This window comes from Argopecten irradians, chromosome 11 (assembly GCF_041381155.1).
Source record: "Argopecten irradians isolate NY chromosome 11, Ai_NY, whole genome shotgun sequence".
NCBI lineage: Eukaryota > Metazoa > Mollusca > Bivalvia > Pectinida > Pectinidae > Argopecten > Argopecten irradians.
The window spans coordinates 10,574,889-10,599,843 of NC_091144.1; the positions used below are offsets into that span (position 1 = coordinate 10,574,889).

Consider the following 24,955-nt stretch of genomic DNA (forward strand, 5'->3'; position numbering starts at 1 on the left):
TTCTCCTTAGGAAAGCATAACATGTCACTCATCTTAACCATACGTCGATTCTATTGTCCAGAACACATGGATCTGAGAATTAGTTACAAATTATATAATCATGGACCCACCAGAGCGCTCTAAGACCATTTTCATTTTAGTAATACGTTACCATAACTTCAGTATGCAAATACGCTACCTACACCCATCTTTGTAGCCCCAACAAACATAAGATTTGAGAACATTTTGAGAATTTTGAACACGCCTAACCTATAAAATCACTTTTCTAGTACATCGTCATAAAAACGGTTACTACCATTATATTATAATATTATCAGAAACATATATACATATATGTATATATGTTTCTGATATTATGCAGTGTAGATCTAGCCAAGGATTTATAAGTATACGTCCTTGATCTAGCATACACAGTGATACAGTGAGTTATTTTTCAATATAATTTCAGAACTAAAGTATTCAGTAAAAATAATTTTTCGTTTGGTACATATACTTTTTCAGTATTTATTCAGTCAAAAATAGACATTGCCAGCAATATTCATTTTCCGGATTTAACTAACCGTATCCTTATATTTTTCTATCATTACCGGAAGTTGTTTATTTACATATATGGCGCGGCAGTATTTAGGATTTTATTTTGGTTGTCTTATACAATATCATGATGCAAAAACAAAACACTCACTCTGTAATTAGAGGCAATGGATAAACAAGGCAAAGTACCTACTGGTGGTGGGAAGAAGAATGTGGTATTTCACAAGGGAAGTAAGAAAATGACGGTAGAAAAAGAAGGTGAATTCGGGCCAACTGGCAAGAATGCGGGTACCACAACAAAACTTTCGGTACTGAAGGAGCTCAACGCAGAGCTTTCAATTCGTGCTGGCCGTATGAAACTCCTTGCTCGAGCAGAAGAAGGACTGGTGCACACATCCGAAAGTTTTAATCCCAACTCCACAAAAACTACCATTCCAAAAATCGGAACTGCCGCAGACGATATCGGGTAAATGTGCCCAAACACGTTTTTCGTGATAGTCGCATCCTGTTATTTGACAAACTCTACTTCTTTATTCACATTAGACGACACTATGTTTTGTCATTTCTTATCACGAAAAGTACCAGAAGATAAATTTAATTTTCAAATATTTCGAAATTGTAGCTTAAGTAATTTAAATATTTATCAATGTAAAAGCATTGTTAGCTTTAATTGCCTTTACCAGTCCTTATTTCACTCACATTTTTTTCTCTTTCAAGTATCCGAATTTTCTTGTAGACTTTGAAATAAAATATATATGATATATAAAACCATTGATGGATTGAGTACTCAAATCTATTTATTTTAGAAGATACCAGAAAATACACCTAGGTACTTATTTTTTTTACTTAATTAATTGCACGTGATGATGTTCAGTTCTGCTACATTTTTTTTCCTTTTTGTGTATCCACATAAAATGTGTATGTGCACAATGTATGCTAAAAATGCACAAATATGTCTGGCAAAAATATATAATTGCTTTTATCAGTCTGTTTATTAGGACTCAATATCTGACACCTGGCATATGCATGAGTCCAGTTTCATGAACATTCCTTAAATTCAAGGAACCCTTAACTAAAATTGTCCATACGAAAGCTTAAAGGATTTGTGCAGTCAAAATTTTCTTTTATAATACGTCAGGATATGGCTTTAGATGAATGAAAAATCAAGTCCCACCCAATGAATCGCCTAGTTTTTAGTGCTATCGGTTGGTTTAAATTAGTGTATCCTCGTATATCGATTAAAATTTGAAAGCAAATGCACGGTCTGAAAAAATAGTTTGTTTGTATATCTCATTATTTTGATCTTTTATAATATCAAAAATAAATTCTTTCTATCATATGTTGAAACGTATTACGGTACTGTAATAAATGTATTTCAATTAATTCGGTTAGCAACACACAGTACAATGTTTGTAATGATCAATCATCGGTGTGTAGGTATATACGTCCTTGATGCTTTAATCATGGATTTCTTTAATTGTTGATAAAATTTCATTTTACAGTCACAAATTATAAACTTTGCAATTCACAATGTATCAAAGATACAGACTACGGGAAAATATTATATTATTAAAACTTATTCGTTGCTGAACTCGAGCTCCTTGACAAAAAAAAAACAAATGAGAAACTTTCTGTGTGGTTTTCCTTTCATAATTACATGAAAATACCTGCAATTAGAGAACAAATTAAAGCGTTTGAAATGTGGAATTTCACACTTTTAGCTATTTACATTTGAGCCAAAGTTATTGTACGAATGACTTCACTCAAAAGTAATCTTAAAAAATAGCTGACCGTCAATATACGTGATAGCACATCAGTTATAGTACAGCGATAAGCCAATTAAGGACTATTATAATGTCACTTCTAGTTTAGGACTAGAAAATATGCATAATCAGGCAGTCAGAAAATTTGATTTCGATATCGACAGGTTATTCTGGTCGCGCACGAAACGGAGAGGTTATTTACATGTGCTAATAAAGCTATTTCCAGCATAAACTGAAATTATCATTTTTGACTGCACATATCCTTAAAGCATTATGGATTTGAAGGAAGGCTCCTTAACTTCTGTAATGCTTTCTGATCTTGAGAATTTCCTTCAAATTAATGAATGTACATGAAACTGGGCCCTGCATTGGCATTTCATTGAAGCCATGACTATAAATAGAAATGATGATGCATTAATAATGAACCCTTAGTCTCAATGGAAAGTTTAGCAAAAAATCAAAGAAAGGGAAATCCACCTTTTTCTATATAATTAAAGGACAGTTAAAAAATCTCTTTCTTAGATCAAATCATTACAACTGCAGATCTACATATATACAGGTTGTAGAATTATATATATATTTATTTATTTTTTTTTTAACAAATAAAATTTTATTCAATATTACATGTTAAATTACAGTGTTCCTTCAACAGAAGGACTCTCATCCAGATTTCCATATTTCTTGATTAAAAACAATTACATGTACTAATGGGAATTTTGTCAATATCAATTTTCTTTAGGGGCAACATCTTGTTGAGTGAAAATAACAAAACTAAGGATGACACACAGAAATCGAAGATACCAGTATCTGGTGCCAGACAGAGGAGACGAGAAAAAATGTCCTCAAAAACAAAACCTGTGGCTGTTAGGTCAAAGGTCAAAACATACCGACCAGGTTACACGTGGGATAGAGGTGGGAGATTAAAGGAAATTAGGATCAGGTAAAGATAGCATTAGCAGATAGATTGTTATTGTTATTCCAAATATAAATATCTCTTATGCTGATTGTTGTTTTAATTTTCATCCATTAAATTTTCGTTTTTTTACCTTCCTCAAATTCTGAAAACCAATTTAATCTAATTTCCATGGACTATTTAATAAAAAAGGCCACCAGAATAATTTTGTGTAGTAACAGTATCTGGCTGGCGCTGAAAACCTGTTCAAACTTTTAAGACACTAGGTCTTAGAGGTATTGTACTACAATTAAGGTCCGATCCTAAGATATTGAAAAAGGATAAAAAGACCAGAACTCAAGACAAGTGCCTTTTAACCTCTTGTTTCATGATCAAATTAGATTATGTTTGATGAAAACATATGAAATTAATAGTATTTTATTTGTTTGCAGATTCTTAGCCAGAAAATTTTCATCAATCTGGAAAAAGAAAACCTTTGGAAGAATAATGCCTTCAGTTGCAAGGTTTGTAGTAGTTGTATTTGCCTGGTACCTTAACTTATTTTTGTGGTCATGCATGTACTGTAATTTTTGAAAACAAATACATGTAGAAAATTTGATAGTTCTGGTACCAGCTGTTGGTTAAATTAATTTATATTACATTTTTGTTTAAAGATGCTCCACACCTGACAAATAGTATTTTTTCACTATAAAAACAGGAGCAGACAATTTAGTATTTTTTCTTCAGTTACAAAAGTTACTTACTTTACACCATTACCACCGTTGAAAAATTTGAGTTTTTAATTTTACTTCAAGTTAAAAATATAAAAAAGAATTAAATGCATCCCCAAAAAATTCCGTGACACTATATCCTATATGGAATGAAGTACTGATTGCGCATACACCAAAGGCGAAATAAATTATTTCATATTATTTTTTGTGTTAATTAGGCATATATATACACGATTAAACACCAATTATTGTTCAAATGATGAATATCATTTAAGCTCTGTCGGCGGTGGAGCATCTTTAATACTGCATGATATCAGCATACTTAGTAACATATGCATTGTTTCAGCATATAAATATAATGTATGGAAGTAAATGCTGCTGATTTGTAAGGCTCACCAGCAGTTGATTTGATCCAGAATTTTTCTGTGTATTCATTATTTTTTGCAATTGAAAATATCTTATTAGTGAGTAGCGTTTTGATGTGTTGAGTGGTTCTGTAATCTCAAGTTGGTATTTTTTTTTCCGTGTCTGAAACAGAGCACACTACCACCAGAAGATAATGAGAGAAGCCTTCAGGGATTGGTACGACATGTGGTGGGTGGTTCGTAAGGAATGGCGACTACTCGTCCGTGCTGAATGTCACTACAGGTATTAATTAGTTCTCCTGTTTTATTCACAAAGATCGTTCATAATTAGGGGCCCTTATCAGAGATGCTTGAAACCTATAGTAATCATATGTGTCCATCTGTCCTTCCATTTGTCTATCCAGAATGGATACTGTAGATTTCCTCAAAATACAACAGGAAACTGCACATGTTAATAACAAATAGTAAGTGTTGATGTGCAATAGGGTTTGATTCCAGCCCCCTCCCTATAGAAATCAAATACGGCCACTGTGACCCCCAAAGGGGTAAAAAAAAAATCAGCTGGAACAATTAATATCATGGTCATTGTTTTAAAGAATTTTTTAGTGATTTTACTTCAGGTAATGGACAACTTAATAGAGGCATGGCCTTTCTAATGGGCATCAGTTTTCTAGTTGGCATGCATATTCTAAAATTGTCAACTTTGCATATTTCATTTTTTCATTTTCAAGGTACACAATATACTGCCGTACAGTCCAGGCATGGAAACGCTTTGTCGTAATGCAGAAGATACAATCTGGTCGACTATCTATGGCTCACACACACTGTAAGTATACAATCTGGTCGACTATCTATGGCTCACACACACTGTAAGTATACAATCTGGCCGACTATCTAGGGCTCACACACACTGTAAGTATACAATCTGGTTGACTATCTATGGCTCACACACACTGTAAGTATACAATCTGGTTGACTATCTATGGCTCACACACACTGTAAGTATACAATCTGGTCGACTATCTATGGCTCACACACACTGTAAGTATACAATCTGGTCGACTATCTAGATGGCTCACACACAATCTGGTTGACTATCTATGGCTCACACACACTGTAAGTATACAATCTGGTCGACTATCTAGATGGCTCACACACAATCTGGTTGACTATGGCTCACACACAATCTGGTTGACTATCTATGGCTCACACACACTGTAAGTATATAGATTTTCTATAACAGTACTGCTGACTTCAAATTAAATACTGTAAACCAAAACTCTTTGGTGAATTTTGCAATCCATGTAAATTTGTGAAAGTTTATTTATCCCAATTATCATCTACATCATATTAATTGATAGTAATTTCCATGATAAAATCAAAATAATTAGATGATCTAGTAGCTATATACAGGGGGTACTTATTTTTCTGTAGTAAATATAATATCTCCACTGAATAATTTTATTTTATGAAAGCTACACATGTAGAGGCATTCTATGTGTACAGTAGAACTACTGTAATTTGTCAAATACATTAATATATATTTGTTTCATTGATATAATATCATGTATAAGGAATGATTACCTTTATTTCAACAGTATCAATTTGACTGAATTTGGAAATTAAAATAGTTGTATACATTCTATAAACAAATTAAGTGGTGGGATTTCTCTTGATTATTATGTACCCTATACTTTAATACTTTTACAATGAGAACAATTTCTTTTATAGGAACCTTTTAATATTTATCATCTAAATCATGATTCTGAAATCTAGGTGATTAATTTGATGCAAGTATGATGTTGATGTATATGTCTATTTTCATTTCACCCTCAATATTCTAGGGGTAACTATCAATGTCGTAATATCCTCCTCTTCACTATACTATGTCATAGCAAAACTGAGACATTTTCATTTTAAGTTTACATTACATGGTGTGGGTTTAAAGTTGCACGCTACTCTCTGTAAAAGTAAGTCTGTAATTGGTTATTTTGTATCCCCCACTTTTACCGAAACAGGGGATATTGATTTGGGTCTGCCGGTCCATCTGCCTGTAAGGCTTGGTTTCCATGCAATGACCACCACAAATCTTAAAGATGCTCCACCGCCGACAGAGCATAAATGATATTCATTATTTGAACAATGGTGTTTAATCGTGTAAATATATGTCTAATTAACACAAAAAATAGTATAACATAATTTATTTCGCCTTTGGTGCATGCGCAATCAGTACTTCATTCCATATAAGATATAGTAACACGGAATTTTTTCGGGATGCAATTAATTATATTTCATGTTTTTAACTTGAAGTAAAATTAGAAGCTAAAACTTTTCAATGGTGGTAATGGTGTAAAGTAAGTAACTTTTGTAACTGAAGAAAAATACTAAATCGTCTGCTCCTGTTTTTGATAGTGAAAAAATACTATTTGTCAGCGGTGGAGCATCTTTAAGCAATTTTTTTGTAACTTGGTCACGTGGTTAAGGGCTCGCATTAGTATGCTTAGCACTTTCATGGCGGAGTTATAGCCCTTTGATTAACCAAAAACAGTGTTTTTGGCTTTTTCCTTGAAATAACTCTTGTAAATATTACCAGATTTTCTTTGAAGTTGGTAACATGGTCAAATGTCTCTGGGCCTTGACCAAGCTCAATTGGCACTTTCATAGGACCCTATTTAACGGAGTAATGGCCCTTTGATTAACGAAAATGGGGGATATTCCACAAATTTGCTTGATTCTCCTAAAATGTCTCCATTTTCAATATGTTATTGCCCATGGGTGGCTATAACAATAGTACTATATAGTGATAGCTACCTCTGGAGTATTGAGGATATTGTCATTCATAATCTATGATTGGAAAACAGACTTTACACAATACAAAAAAGCAGGGTATCCATTAACTTTGTGTGATTGACACAGGAAAATGGTGGTTTGGGTTTCTAAAAGTTGCAATAATAAGACTTGTAACCTCTACCTAGATACAGAAAAACTGAGCCATAAAGTACTACAGGCCTGGATACGGTTCACTGCACAGCGGAGAGATGAGAGGAGAAGGAACAGTATCGCTGACAACTTCCACAACAATCACTGTCTAGGGTGAGTAATATACAGTATGTAATGAGATATGCACAACTGCTTTGTTTGGTGGATTTGAATATTTAGATTGATTTATAGGCGCTAACTTTATTGTGTTGTTTAATAGTAATTAGGGCAAAGAAAAATCAGTAGTTTTCATTTTGTTTGTATTTTTGTTTACATAAATTAACAACCTTAGACTCAATCAAAAAGTCAATATACGGATCAATGGACCCGGAACATCAGTGAATTTAGATTGCACTTGTTCCTGTAACAATAAATTAAAGTACTCTGTATTCTGTTCTCATTGATATTGATGTTTTGGTGACAATTTTGGTAGTACAATACGTAATTGCAATATTATCAACAAACAGATTATACTAGTAGTGCATTCATGTTTTAGCATAATTATTATTAATCGTATTTAGCATTTTTAGTGTTTTGTCACAAAGTCTAGACCTATTTTCATCAGAGTTTAATCTTTTGCTTTTTTTCACATCATTGGTATGGTGATATCTTTATACCAACAGACAGGCATGGCACCAGTGGAAGAATCAGCACACACTAGTACAGGAGAGAGCAGAAATGGAAACTACAGCACTACAGTTCTGGGCATACCGGATACAAACACAGGTGTGAAGTCAAATATATAACCTATATAAATCCCTTTCCCACCGCCAATTATTAAAATGATGTACACTTCTGTGTCAGTCACATCCATCCACACAAATGCAACAAATATGTTCATATACTGTATTTATGTAAAACAAAATCAGTATTCCGGTCATTTTTGCATATGGGTGTTTTTGAACCCCCCATACTTGTCAAAATGGGGGTACAGTGCCATATTTAAGGGGTACACTATATTTGCATATTTTTTCCATGTGTATGTATAGAAAATAAAGACAAACTGTAACGAATATTTCGCCAAAGAAAAAATATACAATTACAAAACAGTGTTAAATAAAATGTATCTCTTTGTTTGAATTATTTTAAACAATATTAGGCCTATTGTTTCTTAAATTCGTCTTTTATTGAACTAGATTTTAAAATATACATGTCTACTGTACCAGTCTGCTGTGGTGCGTCAATTTCTTCATTTAAAATCATGTTCTCAATTAGCAAATGCATTTTGAGGTGAAAGCAATTTTCAAAAGATTTGGTATAGATCTTCATATTGTTTAATCACCTGATCCTTGAATGTGAAGATCCTAAATCGATTGTAAAATGTAATCGCTGATAAGTAATTAAGATATCTGCCGCTTGGTAGGCTGCAGTTAATGTTTACTTCCAGTAGGCCTATCGCAAAACACATTTGACACACTTACGATTTCTTAGATCAAAATAAGAGATAATAGAAATAATTATCACATAAAGGAAAATCTTTATGCGTGCATGCACATACAGGTTGTCAAATACATGCGTGCGATGACACAAATTGTGCGTGATTCACACACATTTCTGAGCCATCGGGAACACTGAAAATGAAGCAAATATTTGATAGCACACATTTTTTGTGTGTGCATTTAATAGCATTTTAGACCATATCCTTACAAAAATGATTTTAAATTTATGATCAATTGTCAAATCAGTATAAGGTAAACAAAACAGTGAATCTTTTTCTATGTTTTTAGTTCTGGCTTATCTGGAGAAAGAAGTTAGAGCACATACAGGAGAGAGAGGCAAAATACAACCTAGCTGTGAGGTTTCACAGATATATACTGAAAAAGAAGGTACTAGCAGCATGGATGAAATATTGGTTGGGCAGGAAAGAAACACAGCAGGAAAAAGGTAACTTCATTATGTTAAAACTGAATTCTATACCAATCTATGAAAGATTAGAAGATATTAACAACATTTTTACCTTTTCACCTAAACAACTATTGTAATGCTAGCGTTCAGGTTCATGCTAATTATAAAATGCATCAATTACCTGCAAAGCCATATGAATGGATGCTCTTCTAATCATTATTCATATTGTTTTGTTTGTGGACTTAAATACTGGCAAAGGTAGACTAATGATTATTGGAAAATCAGTTGTTATAAATGTATTGCAAATCTAAGAGCTAAGCCTGCTCAGCATAATGCTTTTTCTTTTATGTTTCACACGGAAATCCTCCGGTTGTTTTATATAAAAGCCAACTCAATCTTTCCTTATTAAGGTGGAGAGGTTGATTGCAAAGATATCAAACCTGACAAGTAGTTTGGAATATCTCAACTGTTGTGAAAGATTTCGCTGTACCATGCTTAGCAAGCTTGCTGACAAACCAAAATCTTTCACAAGAGTGATATTTAAATACTAAGAGCTGACCTTTATGAGATTATTATAGTGTGTAGTTTGTTTGTACCATTGTGATTTGTGAATGTAAAGGAATGGTAATTGCTATATGACTAGAATAAATACATGTTCATATAACTGTCTGGAATACTTTTACAGTGTACGCTACTTTGCTGTACCAACGACATTTGAAACGCTGGATGTTTAACCTGTGGGTGAGACGGTACAACATGAGCCAGTCTATTAAGGCACATCAGGAATACATGGTTATCCTTGGTGAACGCTTTCAGATCCGTCATGCATTTGAGCGCTGGAAATCATGTATCCTTTTTGTCTCTCAAGTGCAGTCACTTCTTACTCATGAATTTGGATGCCTTAGATCTTCAAAAACCTTCTTAGAAATTAATTTTACTTGATTTCTTTTTGAAATGATATTGATCATAAGACTTGTCTAGTATGTTCATCAATCTGTATGCTTGTAATCTTTAAGTTTTAATTTTTCCTCAACTGTTCAGTTGCTAACAGTAAACATCAGTCGTAGTAATCTTGATAAATCCTTTAATGAATAGGACATAAGAAAGCATTGTTACAGGTGTTCTGGATATTTAAGTGAAGTAAGTATGGTCCTGATACTTTGTAATTAAGATTACCCTTAACATCATCAAAAGATGTCAACGGAATTCACCGAGAACGACATGCACACCAGGTGGCAGCACAGCATCATGTTCGGAGACTCCTTGTAAGATTTAAAACAACAGAAAAGGATTTCACTTTCTGTTTTATTGATATCTTAAGGTTCATGAAGGCTTAAATTCATCTATTTATGGTGAAAACCACCAATAAAAATTGATTCGATAGTAATTGTGAAAATGACATGATCAGTATATTGTAAACCAACTTTATTTTGCGATAACTAAACTTTGCAATTTCTGTTTTAGTGCATTACCAAGATTAAATTTTGCAGATTTAAAGCTTAATGGAACTACATTTGAATTCGTGGTGCAATAAAATGTAAAAGATATTAATTTGCAGAGATACATTTTCATAAATTATGAAAATAAATCGCACATGGCAGAAAGTTGAATTACAGAAGTGTTCTGTAAACAATCATGCAGCTAATATAAATGTTTTGAAAAAACATAGACACCAAATATACGTTTCATGTCAGTCGTATAGGGGTTATGTTTCATTGAGTATCCAACTACTTCAGGGCAGGAAAATGTTTTACTGCATTAAATTACTAGGATATTTATTTTCAAGTTTCTTCGACAGAGATGGGCATCCTGAGATGGGATGTGTATTTTGATGTCTGTATTTATATAATTGTCAGGATGATATTGTAACTAAGATGTTGCTTTGTTTCCCAGATGTTTGGCCTGTCCTGTCTAAAACTGAATGTGATCCAGCACAGAGTCAAACAGACGAGGAATGAAGCGGCACTGCAACACAGGGACAAAATGGTTGGTTGATCAACTAAATTAGCTTCTGCTTTGTAGATAGAAGTTATTAAATTTTGTTTTCGCTGCAAGCCTTCATCTATACTACCGTATTTTTGCGCGTATAGTGCGCACTTTTTTTCATAATTTATCAAGTGAAAAGTTGGGGGTGCGCACTATACGCAGGTACAAGGCATGGCCAGGTCCTGGGTTATGATCACCGACCGGCAGGTCCCGCGAGCTATGCAGTAACATTTTGTACACGTTGTCGTGAAATAATTATGATTAAATACTTGGATCTTTAAGTCAGTGGTCAATGCATATATTCAATATAAAAGGAAAACATCTCTTGAAATTTTTATCTTTAATTCCTTGAAAGTCCGTTTTGAGAGCACGTGTGTTCATGACCGGATTCATGTTACGATCGTGAATATTCAGTAAGGTATCTCCAAATCTAAATGGCTAAATGAATATAGCCTGGAACTTGAAACGATGTATAAGTGTGTAATAAATTCGTCACTTTAGACAGATTACCTTATAAATAAGTTTCTCCAGCATGTGAAAACTTTTGAACTTGCAAATGTTTACGGAAGTGAGTGTAATCCCACATGCAGAGCCAGCAAATTAAATACGAAACTAAAACCTTCCTACTTTAACACTGACCAATCGGAACTATAAATGATGGTATGACTGTAAAATTTACTCTTATTACTATCTTTTGAAATGGTTCTGTAAGATATCATCCTGATTTCAATACTAATTGAAATAATTGAGAATACGGAAGCGTGCAGTCAGTAATCAAATATGGCGACCACCTGTGGTTGATTAGCCTACTCAGTCGGCTTTCCAGCTAATATCTTGGACAATGATTAAATCTAAATGCCTATTAGATACACAATAGACATGATTGATACCACTTGGAATTACACAAGGTATGGTTAATTATTTGATTGTAAAAACATTGTTGTTGATATCCTCATTATAGTGTCACACCGGTAATTCACAAGCTAACTAGGCCTGCCGTTGTGTAAACAAAGTGTCAATCATCGTGTCAAACTCCTCTCGCCAGTTAATTTTAATGAACAGAAGGTTGTTTTAAGCACTGATAAACAATAAGAACCGTTTGATTTTGTTCTTCAAAAGTGTTTGGAGGCAATGCAAAGTGTTGTGATCGAAGATACAAAAACTGAGATTTTTTTTTTTTTGTAATTTTTTTTTTCCAGAATGAAACTCAAAAACGTACCTGCGCACTATACGCGGGTGCGCACTATACGCGCAAAAATACGGTATTTAAAAGTGGCCATATATGAGAATTACAGGTTTATCCAGGTTATAGAGAAGATTTTGTTCTGTTAATTACCTAGAGGTACGAGGGTTGATTGACATGTTGTGATGTGTATATTGAAGGAGATTACCAATGGTTTGTTTATCCAACCATACTATTCCCTGACTATTTAAGCCTGTGTAATCAAACTTTGTGTTTCATTTGGTCAGAGAAGATTTTGATTGTGTATTGAAGGAGATTACCAATGGTTTGTTGTTCCAGCCATACTATTACCTGACTATTTAAGTCTGTGTAATCAAACTTTGTGTTTCATTTGGTCAGAGAAGATTTTGTTCTGTTAATTAGCTAGAGGTACTAGAATTGATTTACATGTTATATGTGTATTGAAGGAGATTAGCAATGGTTTGTTTATCCAGCCATACTATTCCCTGACTATTTAAGTCTGTGTAATCAAACTTTGTGTTTCATTTGGTCAGAGAAGATTTTGTTCTGTTAATTAGCTAGAGGTACTAGAATTGATTTACATGTTGATGTGTGTATTGAAGGAGATTACCAATGGTTTGTTTATCCAACCATACTATTCCCTGGCTATTTAAGTCTGTGTAATCAAACTTTGTGTTTCATTTGGTCAGTTTTTAGTGACGAGGTAGCACAGACTCTGAATTAAAAAAGGCAATTGACTGTTCTGAAAAGTAAATAATACAGTATATCCACCAAAACCGACCCCCTTGCATATGAGGCTTATGTTTTTCTCCCAGCAGAATACATTCCTCCTGCATAGCAAAAGTCACCGCTTCCTGCAGTGTTTTAGGCTGCATACGTTTAACAGCTAAACGGAAATTATCCGACACATGACAGTTGTTAAGGAAAGTTTTCAGACTACTCTCCTCCACATATTCTCTATTACTAGGGTATGCCCGTCGGTACAAGTCTTCCATAGTTTGAGCGAAATCTCTGTAAGATTCGTCCGTTTTCCGTTTTCTTAGCTTAGCCTCAGCTACATAGCTTTCCTTCATGGATTTGTGTCCAAATCGGTCGTCCATCTTTTCCTTTAACGTACTCCAGTCCTGTTTAACAGTATCACTCAGCCTGTACGCATACACTTCTGCTTGACCGCGCAACACTGTGAAAAATATACGCAGAGTCCGTGCCGATGTCCAGCTGTTAAGGTCAGCGACGTTTTCAAAATACCTGATATATTTACTCCATATATCTTTTCCGGTACCACTAAATGTACGCTTTAACGGAACGTGATTAGTACTCCTTACGGTGTTATCATTCCGATATATCATCTCCCTATCAGAGCTGTTTGACGACATTATTTCACTATCGTCTGATAATCCCTGAGACATATTGTGCACCATGTCTCCCATGATCGGATTCTGAATTAACTTCACGATGAGAGAACACATGATCAACAATAAAATCACTAGAGTTCCGAGCACTATGAATTCTTTGGTGAAGCACACGATAATGTGATCTGGGTATCTTTGGTAAAGTATACACCCAAAACTTGCTAAACACACCAACACAATAATCCATTTAAGGATAAATCCACTGTATCTATGTTCCAATCTCCGCTGACCCGCAGTCCGTGAACTCGATACACATCTTTCACGGTTGACTGGAGTCGTTTGTCCAACACTCGGAGTAGAAGTCACAGCTGTTTCGATGTCCGGACTTTGTAATGTCCGAGGTGAAGTATAATAATCAGGAGCAGCACTTCCCACATCACTCTGATCGAAATCAAAATGTTCAGGAATGTTGAAGTTCCCCTACCGTAATCATAGTAACTTCCATCCCGCAGCTGCCACCATTTGTAGCGTTTCTCCAATATATGATAGCACTTAGGCTATGACGAGACGCTATTGTATATCTAAGTCCGTGATGGAAGGTGACTACGGCAGGGAAAACTAGAAAACATCACTTTAAAATTCACATAATTTATTCACATAAACATCCACGTAATATAGTTCACAATAAATCCATCAGGAACGCACACACTATTTACTCACATCCACGTAATATAGCTCACTGATACATGTAGGAAATATCCGTACAGTACATCCCAAGTATAAATTCCATAGTCACAAACACACTAAGTGTAGTAATCCGAATTAAAATAACTGATCCTGAGATACGTGGAGTAAGTCCCAAAATTTCATGTAATCTGTCGTTTCGTCACGTGCACCCCCTTTTATACCACTTTCATGCTGTCCTCTAATTGGCTAAATCCTCGCTCCTCCGACCTTCATTCTCACGTTCATTGGCTGAATCTTATTACGATTACGTATTTCTACCTAATTCCATCCCCCCTCCCAACCTAACTCTAATTGGCTGGCCGGAGCGACCACTACCTAAATTTAGCTCTCTGTTACTATTAATACGAACACCTTACGCAACCAGTCCATCAAATTGGACCCTAATACACAGCCCTAGTCGTAAACAACTCCTTATATGGAAAACGAAATGCGGTGTCCTAGCTCCCTACGTATATGTAACGACCCCAGATGGGCACGTGCACGTGGCCACCTGGTCCCTAACTGTCCTATGTATGTATATATACACTATACATACTGCATATATATAAACTAAAACTATCAACTAAATAGTATAAAACTGTTATTTTACAATACAAATAAACTTTAACTTTAACAACTAATAAAAACTAAGCGTGACATAAATTTCCATGCTACAATATCTATGTTGGCCCTCGTAGCTTGTTATCTACACAATTCATAATCATTGAGGAGATTGTAGAAGTTATAAGAAATTACATAACATTAAGGAAGTTCTAATTTCAAAAGTCTAATGGTGTTTTAAAGTATTCTTTGATCACTATACTGTAATGTTGATTATGATTGTCTTCATTACAGCTGCTCAAATCCCATTGGGAAATCTGGATGACACGATGTGAAAACAACGAAGAACTGGAATTGATTCCTCTCACCAGGAAAGCTAGTTACCACTACAGGTCAGAGGTCACACAGACTTTTATTATCTGTTAAGTATATAGTTTGATGTATAGGGCCCCATCATCAGATATAGGATAATACTATAAGGGGGCCATACTGGCAAAGTGGTTAAGGTGTTCAATTACCATTCGCCCTCCAACTATCAGATACAAGTTTGCAATGTATGTGAATCAGATGGTGGGTATCTGGTTTTTGTCTAAGACTAAGGTGTTGTGTTCCTGGTGGCATCAGCATCAACATTCACAGTCGACATTTGACAAAGTTAATTACATCCAAATAAAACTTGGTCGAGTTATTCTTCACAAAATTTGGAATACAGGGACAAAGATTGAAAAAGAATAAAAATTCTGGTTTGAATATTTTTGGGTTGAATACTCTGATTTATTATGGATTTTGAGAATTTGTCTTTTAAACACCTACTTTTTACAAAATTTATGAATTCCAATTGTACTTTAAATTAGCTTTGTCAAGTTACTTTTTGTATCTATCAAAGGCAATAGGCCAATACTGAGGGAGATGTTTCTCTTTTTTTAAGCATTTTTGGAGTGAAGAACAGAATTTTTTGGTGGATTTTGAGAATTTATTGACATGTAATGTTTTGATTTTGTAGACAAGTGTTACTATCCAAAGTTTGGCAGAGTCTAGAGATGTATGTTCAGTGGAGACGCCATAGAAAGGTATAATATAGGAAAAGAAATGTCTATGTTTAATATATATGTGTTCTTTGAACACTTTATTCAGTTTACTAAATAAAGTCATAGACATGTGCATGCATGAACTAAAGGTACCCACATTGATGCATAATTGCTAACTGAATGCAGGTCAATGCTTATATTAACATTTGATAAAAAATTTATGAGAAAATTTTAAGAGATTGGGCATCTGCAATGAATAAACAATTCAATATTGACAAAGATTTAACAGCCATTTTCCATGAACAATTGTGTGACAATTGTAACGTCACCTTTGATATGACATTAAAGTAAGCAGATGGAGGTTCATGCACTTGTGAATGCCAACTTTGTTTGGTAAAGTTACATAATGGAGTTGCAATGAAATTAAAATAACCCTATTTGATGGTTTTTTTTTTATAGACCCAGTACGCCCATGCTGATGTTCATACATTATTTTATGTTTGTGTAGATCCATGGCCAGTAGGCCCATGCTGATTTTCATACATTGTTTTATTATCCCCAGCTTTCTCCGAAACGGGGGATATTAATCTGGGTTTGTCTGTCTGTCTGTCTGTCTGTCTGTAACACTTTATTTCTGTGCAACAACTGTAACAAATGTAAACCGATTTTCTTCAGACTTGGTGACAAGGTTAAATGCCTTAATGGCTCAGGGAAGCTCGATCGCGACTGTGGATGGACCTTATTTAGCGGAGTTATGGCCCTTTGAATTACTATAAACATCATTTTCTGTCATTTAACAATTAAATGCCTGTCATTGAACAATTTTCTGTCATTGAACAAGGTTAAATGCCTGAAGGATTCGACCAAGTTTGATCGCGACTTTCAATAGACCTTATTTATTGGAGTTATAGCCCTTTGCTAAGTAAAAAACAAATCAGTTTCTGCCACTTCCGTACAATAAATGTGATAAGTATTAACCAATTTTTTTCAAACTTGGTAACAAGGTTGAGTGCCTTAAGTGCCTGGCCAAGTTCGATCAACTCTTTCAGCGAATGTTATTTATCAGTTATGACCCCTTAATTTTACTGCAAATGTCATTTTTCTGCAGTTTCTGTGTAATAACTTACAAATGGTAAAACTAATATTGTTAAAACGTGGTAACAAAGTTAAATGCCTTAAGGGCTTAGCCAACTTCGATCGCCAATTTTGGCAGGTCTTAATTAGCAGAGTTATGATCCTTTGATTTAATAAAAAAAGTCATTTTCTGCCACTTCCATACAATAACTTTAATAAATATAAACCAATTCTCTTCAAACTTTGTAACATATTTAAATGTCTTAAGGGCTCGGCCAAACATCTTACTTCCTAATAAGACTTCAGTTTATTTTTTCATGTTTCAACCTCAATAATGTTTACCTACAATATGTCCTGAAAGCGGGAGATGGAAATTCCACGAATTTGCTTGTGTTCTTATAGACCCAGCACGCCTATGCCGATGCTCATACATTGTTTTATGTTCGTATAGACCCAGTATGCCCATGCTGATGCTCATACATAGTTTTATGTTAGTATAGACCCAGTACGCCCATGCCGATGCTCATACATTGATTTATGTTCGTATAGACCCAGCACGCCCATGTCGATGCTCATACATTGTTTTATGTTCGTATAGACCCAGTACGCCCATGTCGATGCTCATACATAGTTTTATGTTAGTATAGACCCAGTACGCCCATGCCGATGCTCATACATTGATTTATGTTCGTATAGACCCAGCACGCCCATGTCGATGCTCATACATTGTTTTATGTTCGTATAGACCCAGTACGCCCATGTGGATGCTCATACATTGTTTTATGTTCGTATAGACCCAGTATGCGCATGCCGATGCTCACTTCTACTGTACAGTCATGCCAAAATACCTACAGAGAATGGTGCTCTTTGTTAAAGTTGTCAAACTGCAGAGAGAAAATCAGCAATACTCCGAGGAATTCCGCAGGTAATACATTGTCTGATTTATTGGTCAGAACAGAAGATGAAAAAAAGTTTCCTAATACCACTTAAATTTAATGTTGCTATTTTATTACCAAGAATTATACTTGTTTTATTCTTCAGGGAAAACCTGCAGGCCCGTTTTTTCTACCTGTGGCATAGATCCTATCTACAGAGCTCTGACAACAGGATGAACCTGAGAATGGTAGGCAGCTGTAAAACTGTGCTCAAGCTATTCATGAACTTAAAATTTATATTTGACACAAATGGGTTTTTTTTCCCAAAGATGGCCAGCTTTATTATCTTCAAACTCTGTAAAATATCTTTAAAAAATATCAAATGCAGTATTTTAGTTACCAGGTACATGTATTTTAGTTACTAGGTACATGTATTTTAGTTACCAGGTACATGTATTTTAGTTACCAGGTACATGTATTTTAGTTACCAGGTACATGTATTTCAAATTTGTACATTTCTTTCATGATGAAGATTATGATAATACACGTAGTTACAATTCTTGGTTTTATAGTGTGAAGCATAGTTACTGTGTCAGCCAAAATCTTACCAGTACATTTTGAAATTATATAAATGATAACATGTCTTGTATTTCAGGCCATTCTGCATAATGACGAGTGTGTCAGAAAGAGGTTCCTGGCGAAATGGAAAAGGAAAACAGTTGAAGCACAACAAGACAATGAAAAACATGTAGGTGATAATTGTATTGTAAACCAGCTTCGTGGCTACAAAATTTAATGACTTCAATTTCAAAACAAGTTCACAAATAGTAACTTTCACAGATTTAAAAAATGTTTGGAAATCCACATGAATTTTTGTGATGCATAAATTGATAAATGGAGAAATATTTGCAAATTTACTTGGATCGCTTAATTTGCAAATTAAAAGATATCACTGAAAAAATGTTGGCCTATAGTATACTGTCGTGAAATATAAGAGTGCCACTTATATTTTGTATTGATAATAAATGTTCTATAATCATCCTTGAAGAAAATTGTTAATGATTTATGGTACACAGTCTTCAATTTCAGTTGTTATCTCTTCTGAAATGTCCTTTTGTGTCATTAAGAAATTAAAATTAAACAAAATACTTTAATTTTTTGATCTTCATAAGTAGAAAAATCATATTTCAGGAATATGCACATGAGCACTACTGTACTAAACTGATGGAGAGGAGTTTCCGAGGCTGGAGAGATTATATAAACCACTGTAAACACAGGTAAAATAGTCAGAGACTGGATAGATTATGTAAACGACTGTATACACAGGTAAAATAGTCAGAGGCTGGAGAGAATGCACAGGTAAAATAGTCAGAGGCTGGAGAGATTATGTAAACGACTGTATACACAGGTAAAATAGTCAGAGGCTGGAGAGATTATATAAACGATTGTAAACACAGGTAAAATAGTCAGAGACTGGATAGATTATGTAAACGACTGTATACACAGGTAAAATAGTCAGTGGCTGGAGAGATTATGTAAACAATAAACACAGGTAAAATAGTCAGAGACTGGAGAGATTATGTTAATGACTGTAAACACAGGTAAAATAGTCAGAGACTGGAGAGATTATGTAAACGACTGTAAACACAGGTAAAATAGTCAGAGGCTGGAGAGATTATGTAAACGACTGTAAACACAGGTAAAATAGTCAGAGACTGGAGAGATTATGTAAACGACTGTAAACACAGGTAAAATAGTCAGAGGCTGGAGAGATTATGTAAATGACTGTTAACACAGGTAAAATAGTCAGAGGCTGGAGAGATTATGTAAACAACTGTATACACAGGTAAAATAGTCAGAGGCTGGAGAGATTATGTAAACAATAAACACAGGTAAAATAGTCAGAGACTGGAGAGATTATGTAAACAATAAACACAGGTAAAATAGTCAGAGACTGGAGAGATTATGTAAACGACTGTAAACACAGGTAAAATAGTCAGAGACTGGAGAGATTATGTAAACGACTGTATACACAGGTAAAATAGTCAGAGACTGGAGAGATTATGTTAATGACTGTAAACACAGGTAAAATAGTCAGAGACTGGAGAGATTATGTAAACGACTGTAAACACAGGTAAAATAGTCAGAGGCTGGAGAGATTATGTAAACGACTGTAAACACAGGTAAAATAGTCAGAGGCTGGAGAGATTATGTAAACAACTGTATACACAGGTAAAATAGTCAGAGGCTGGAGAGATTATGTAAACAATAAAAACAGGTAAAATAGTCAGAGACTGGAGAGATTATATAAACGACTGTAAACACAGGTAAAATAGTCAGAGGCTGGAGAGATTATGTAAACGACTGTATACACAGGTAAAATAGTCAGAGGCTTGAGAGATTATGTAAATGACTGTTAACACAGGTAAAATAGTCAGAGGCTGGAGAGATTATCTAAACGACTGTAAACACAGGTAAAATAGAATATTCTGTGGGTTTTGGCAATATCTTTTTTTAATAGAAGTCTTTTACAATATATATCAGTATAGAGTTCTCTATGGTGGGACTGTGCTTACGAGTAGTCAAGGTGTTCTGATGTTCTTACGCAAGTTTGATACCTATGTAGGGCAGTTGTTTACAGATCATGATTGTACATCGATGTATAAAACATAGATAATATAAACAGATGACACATCACCTGAATATCTTGGATAGAAATTGTGTATATTTACAAATATAACAATGTTTATTTGCAGTCAAAGCAATGATGTCCGTGCTGCCAAACACCATTACATCAAGCTCCTGTCAAAAGTTTTCTCAGCTATGAGGAAGGTGAGTTGAAGCCAATGTTGGTAGTATATATGTCATGTAATATTATGGTGATTGCTGAGTTGTCATTTGTTTATATTGGAGCAGGGTATTGTCTGTATCAACACAGGATAATGAAATATTATCTGTTTCATTCAGTATACAGAACATCGGCGTGTAAAAGACCGGAAAACTAGTCAAGCTCGAGAGTTCAGGCAAAGAAGGGTCTGTCAAAAAGTCATGGCAACATGGAAAACCCTACTTGCCCAGGGGAGACAATTCAGACACAAAGCTGACCAAAAATATCAAGAGAAATCCACAGCTCTCCTCAGGTAAGAATATTCCCTTTTTTCTTTTGTTGTTTTATATGAACACATATTAAACTTCAGTGGATTATTATATAATTGTTTCTGGCTGTCTATAAATCTCTGTATAATATTTACATTGTTGCCAATCGATCATGAGGAGCAAAAATAATAAGTAACACCAAGTCAGCAGAAAGTGTACAGGTAGAAATGGCAAATTGACTTTTATATCTTATGGCTCCTGTCAATTACTCAGATAGAAATGGAATCAAAGATTGTTTACACCACAGACCAGTTGTCAAATAGCTGATTTAGGCTAATAACAATTCAACAACTTTTTTTAAAAATCAAGATAAATATACCTTGTTAGTACCCACTTATCTTATAGTAAGAAAATTTTTTAGGTTTAAGAACTCCATTCTTTACCTACATGTTGATTTTAGGTTTTGCGGGAAATATTAAAATTTCACAAATCAAGTGATAAGCTGATCACCTTTTGAACAGACCAGGATTATTATCTAGGTTTCACTACTACGTCTGCTGTAATCATTATTTACCATGTATTTTAAGGTCAACACTAAAGATGTGGCATGAGAATGTTGAAAGTCAGATTTTAGATAGAATAATTAACCAGACAGCCCAGCTTCACTACAACAGGCAGATTCTGGGAAAGGTAATGCTAAATTATACATGTATCTGTTTGTTTGGTAATTTTTGCACTTATATATACTAAAAGCATGGAAATATATGGGCAAATCTTATTCTAGTAACACTCTTAGACTTGCTCATAGCAAATTTTAGAGTTTGAGCTGGGGCTTTTAATATCAGGAACGCAATTTTTTCTCACACATGATAGTGCGATGTGGAAATGGTACCAATTGAATACATGCAATTAAAAAAGGGAAAGTGCACCCTTTGCAAACATTGCAGCATGATTCAGGAAATTCAACTTGTATGAAAATAACCACATATACAAATTGATAATCAGCTGATTTCACAGTTCATTAGAAACATGATGTAGCTCCTACAATAAAGATTCAGCCAAACCTCGTTAATTGCACTGTAGTCCTTATCCAGCTTTTAAGTGTTATATTTCTGGACACTATGTTTATATATTAGGATTGTTTGAAGAATTACTGTATGGCTCTAACTAACATTGATGTGTAATTAATGGTTATTTCTGTAGGTGCTTACTACCTGGCATAGGTATGCTGCCATCCATGCCTACAAGAAGTCAGAAACCAGACAATGGGTGGAGTCAACTCGCGAGGCACTAAATCGCAGTAAGTCTTGGAAATTGTCTATTATTTTTTCTTATTTACAATGCTCGCAACGTTCAAAAAGATTTCTTTTTTAATCTTTTGTACCTGTATTATTGAAAGGAAACAAAGAAATAAATTCAATGTACAAGTGTAATACTCTTTGCTATGTCAAGATAAAATTTCATATCGTGGGTAAACTTTAAAATGCAACATTAGGTACTGGAAGGAGTTGGGAATATGTGCGTTATTGTAAATCATACAACATTTTATATGTAGATCTAAAACAGAGAATAACCTTGGTGTTTCAGACAAGCTACAGAGGTATTTTGGCCAGTGGCGTTTAGCCCGGGAGCGATCACTACTGTTCCAGTTACGACAGGCCCAGGCTGAACAACATTACAACCGTTACATACTACAACAGGTGTTTAACGCCTGGGGAACATTCACGGCAGAGTCACGCTCAAAAAAGGTACACTGATCTTTTAACTGCTTGATATCTGATATGTTAATTATCCCCCGCCCGACGAAGTTGGCGGGGGATATACAAATGGGTTCCGTCCGTCCGTCCGTCTGGCCGTCTGTCCGTACGTACGAATGGTTTCCGGAGCATAACTCTAAAACCAGCAGAGATATTTCCATGAAACTTCATAGACACATTGTTCTTATGGTCCAGTAGTGCCTTTTGCTATTTTTAGGTTTTCACTTTTTGTGCTTTTTTCTGTAACCATAGAAACATTGCTGAAAATATCATATTTTTGTAGCAGGTTCATTTCCGGAGCATAACTCTAAAACCAGCAGAGATATTTCCACGAAACTTCATAGACACATTCTTTTTATGGTCTAGTAGTACCTTTTGCTATTTTTAGGTTTTCAATTTTTGCACTTTTTCCGTTACCATGGAAACATTGCTGAAAATATCAAGGTAAATGGTAAATGTTTCTTTGCAAAACTCCACCCATCTTTGCGTATATAGTCTAATATAAATGTCAAGGCTGTATTCCTGATTCAACAATTGCAGCCCCGCTCTACTTGAATTATACTCCATCTTTCTTAAGCTCAACTTCCTTTTTCCTGTTTTTTTTTTCATACACATAAGTCTCCACAATTAAACTTACTTCAGCTTTGATATCTCCATTGGCGGGGGTTCTGAATGACTTTGTCCTTGTTAGCAATTAAAATCGTTCAGTTGATATTATAAAGGCTAGAAAGTTGGCTTGGAAGTTTATAATTAGTGCTGAATAGTTTTAGTTTAAACAGTATTTATTCATATGTCAATATATGTACATATAAAACAGAATATTTGGGACAGTTTAAACAAGTTTAAAGCTTATATAAATTCCTTCCCCCTTCCGTGGCACTCTATCCTATATGGAATGAAGTACTGATTGCGCATGCACCAAAGGCGAATTTAATTATTTTATATTATTTCTGTGTTAATTAGGCATATATATACACGATTAAACACCAATTATTGTTCAAATGATGAATATCATTTATGCTCGGTCAGCGGTGGAGGATCTTTAATTCAGGTGTTGTAATAATTCACTAGTTTTTAATTAAAAATACAACAATTCATGATTTCAGTTGCTAACAAAGCAGTGTGACTGGTTCAACAATAAGCGACTGATGATCTGTTTTTTTGCCACATGGAAGTGTCAGTATCATCTGGCCGAGGAAGAGCACAGAAAGTCTGGATTAGCCTTGTGGCACTGGAGCCTGGTTGTTCAGAGAAAGGTAATGGGGTCTCCATATTGTCACCGCTTGTATACTGGAGAGAGAAGATGATTAAACATTGATACATCTTAATTTTTTTTTGTCATGAAATGCAAATGTAACCCTGGTCAATACTAGCTGCAATATATTGCTCGGCTACAGAACATTTCTCTTTAGCTGGTTTGGTTGACATCAGACTGGTAATCCAAAGGTCCCGAGTTCGATCTCTGGTAAAGGCAAGTACAGTAAAACCCCTCTAACTCTAACCCGGATTCCTCGAATACCCCCTATTCGTCGAACTGGTCGTACGGTCCCGACCGTCTCTCTATATAATCTATGTAATAAAACCCCGGATAGCTCGAACAGCTATCCGTCGAATACCCCTTATTCCTCGAACAGAAATATGTCCCCGTTTCATCAAATACATAGTATTTACCCATGTATTCGTCGAACAGGTGTTCGGCCCTTGAGATTTTTTTTACCTGTGTCACACCTGACTGCACCGACCGACATGGATAATTGCTCACGATCTTGTGTTTTTACAGTTGGCGTGTCGAGCCTTTAGGTAATTAAGAGATTAACTGTGTCATTATTACCTACCTACCCGAAGTCGTTGTTTGATGCTAACTTTATTTAAATATTTCAGAAAAGGCATTAAGTTATTGATGTTTCTCTCGTAATAATCTTCGTTGTAAATACGGAAGTTGTTGATCCGTGTTAATAGAAAGTACGCATTGTGAAATGACAAAAGAGGCGGAAGATATTGCTGACGTCCACCTAATTATAAAAAAAAATAATTTCTTTGTTGGTTTCATTCGACAGGCTAACAACAATGTTATTTGCCGAAAGATGTAAACGATATCAAACGATATATGCAAAGTACATTTTATCAGTGAGTTCCGTATCTTTTTCCGTAAATTGTATTTTGTAACTTTACTCATGAACACATGTAACC

The 24,955-nt window shown here is 34.8% G+C and overlaps 1 protein-coding gene across 1 annotated transcript; it reads left to right on the top strand.

Annotated features, from left to right (window-relative positions):
* The first annotated feature begins 600 nt into the window (after nucleotides 1-600).
* LOC138334390 (protein SFI1 homolog) lies at nucleotides 601-24,072 on the top strand. The gene is made up of 23 exons (XM_069283062.1): nucleotides 601-997; nucleotides 3,034-3,234; nucleotides 3,639-3,710; nucleotides 4,455-4,565; nucleotides 5,014-5,108; nucleotides 7,258-7,375; nucleotides 7,885-7,987; nucleotides 8,989-9,145; nucleotides 9,792-9,953; nucleotides 10,301-10,371; nucleotides 11,000-11,092; nucleotides 15,230-15,327; nucleotides 15,939-16,005; nucleotides 17,832-17,962; nucleotides 18,079-18,160; nucleotides 18,568-18,660; nucleotides 19,104-19,189; nucleotides 20,669-20,744; nucleotides 20,880-21,052; nucleotides 21,596-21,698; nucleotides 22,212-22,308; nucleotides 22,596-22,756; nucleotides 23,872-24,072. Exons 1-23 carry the CDS (start codon nucleotides 699-701, stop codon nucleotides 24,070-24,072), a joined length of 2,850 nt encoding a protein of 949 aa, XP_069139163.1. The 5' UTR covers nucleotides 601-698.
* Nucleotides 24,073-24,955: the final 883 nt, after the last annotated feature.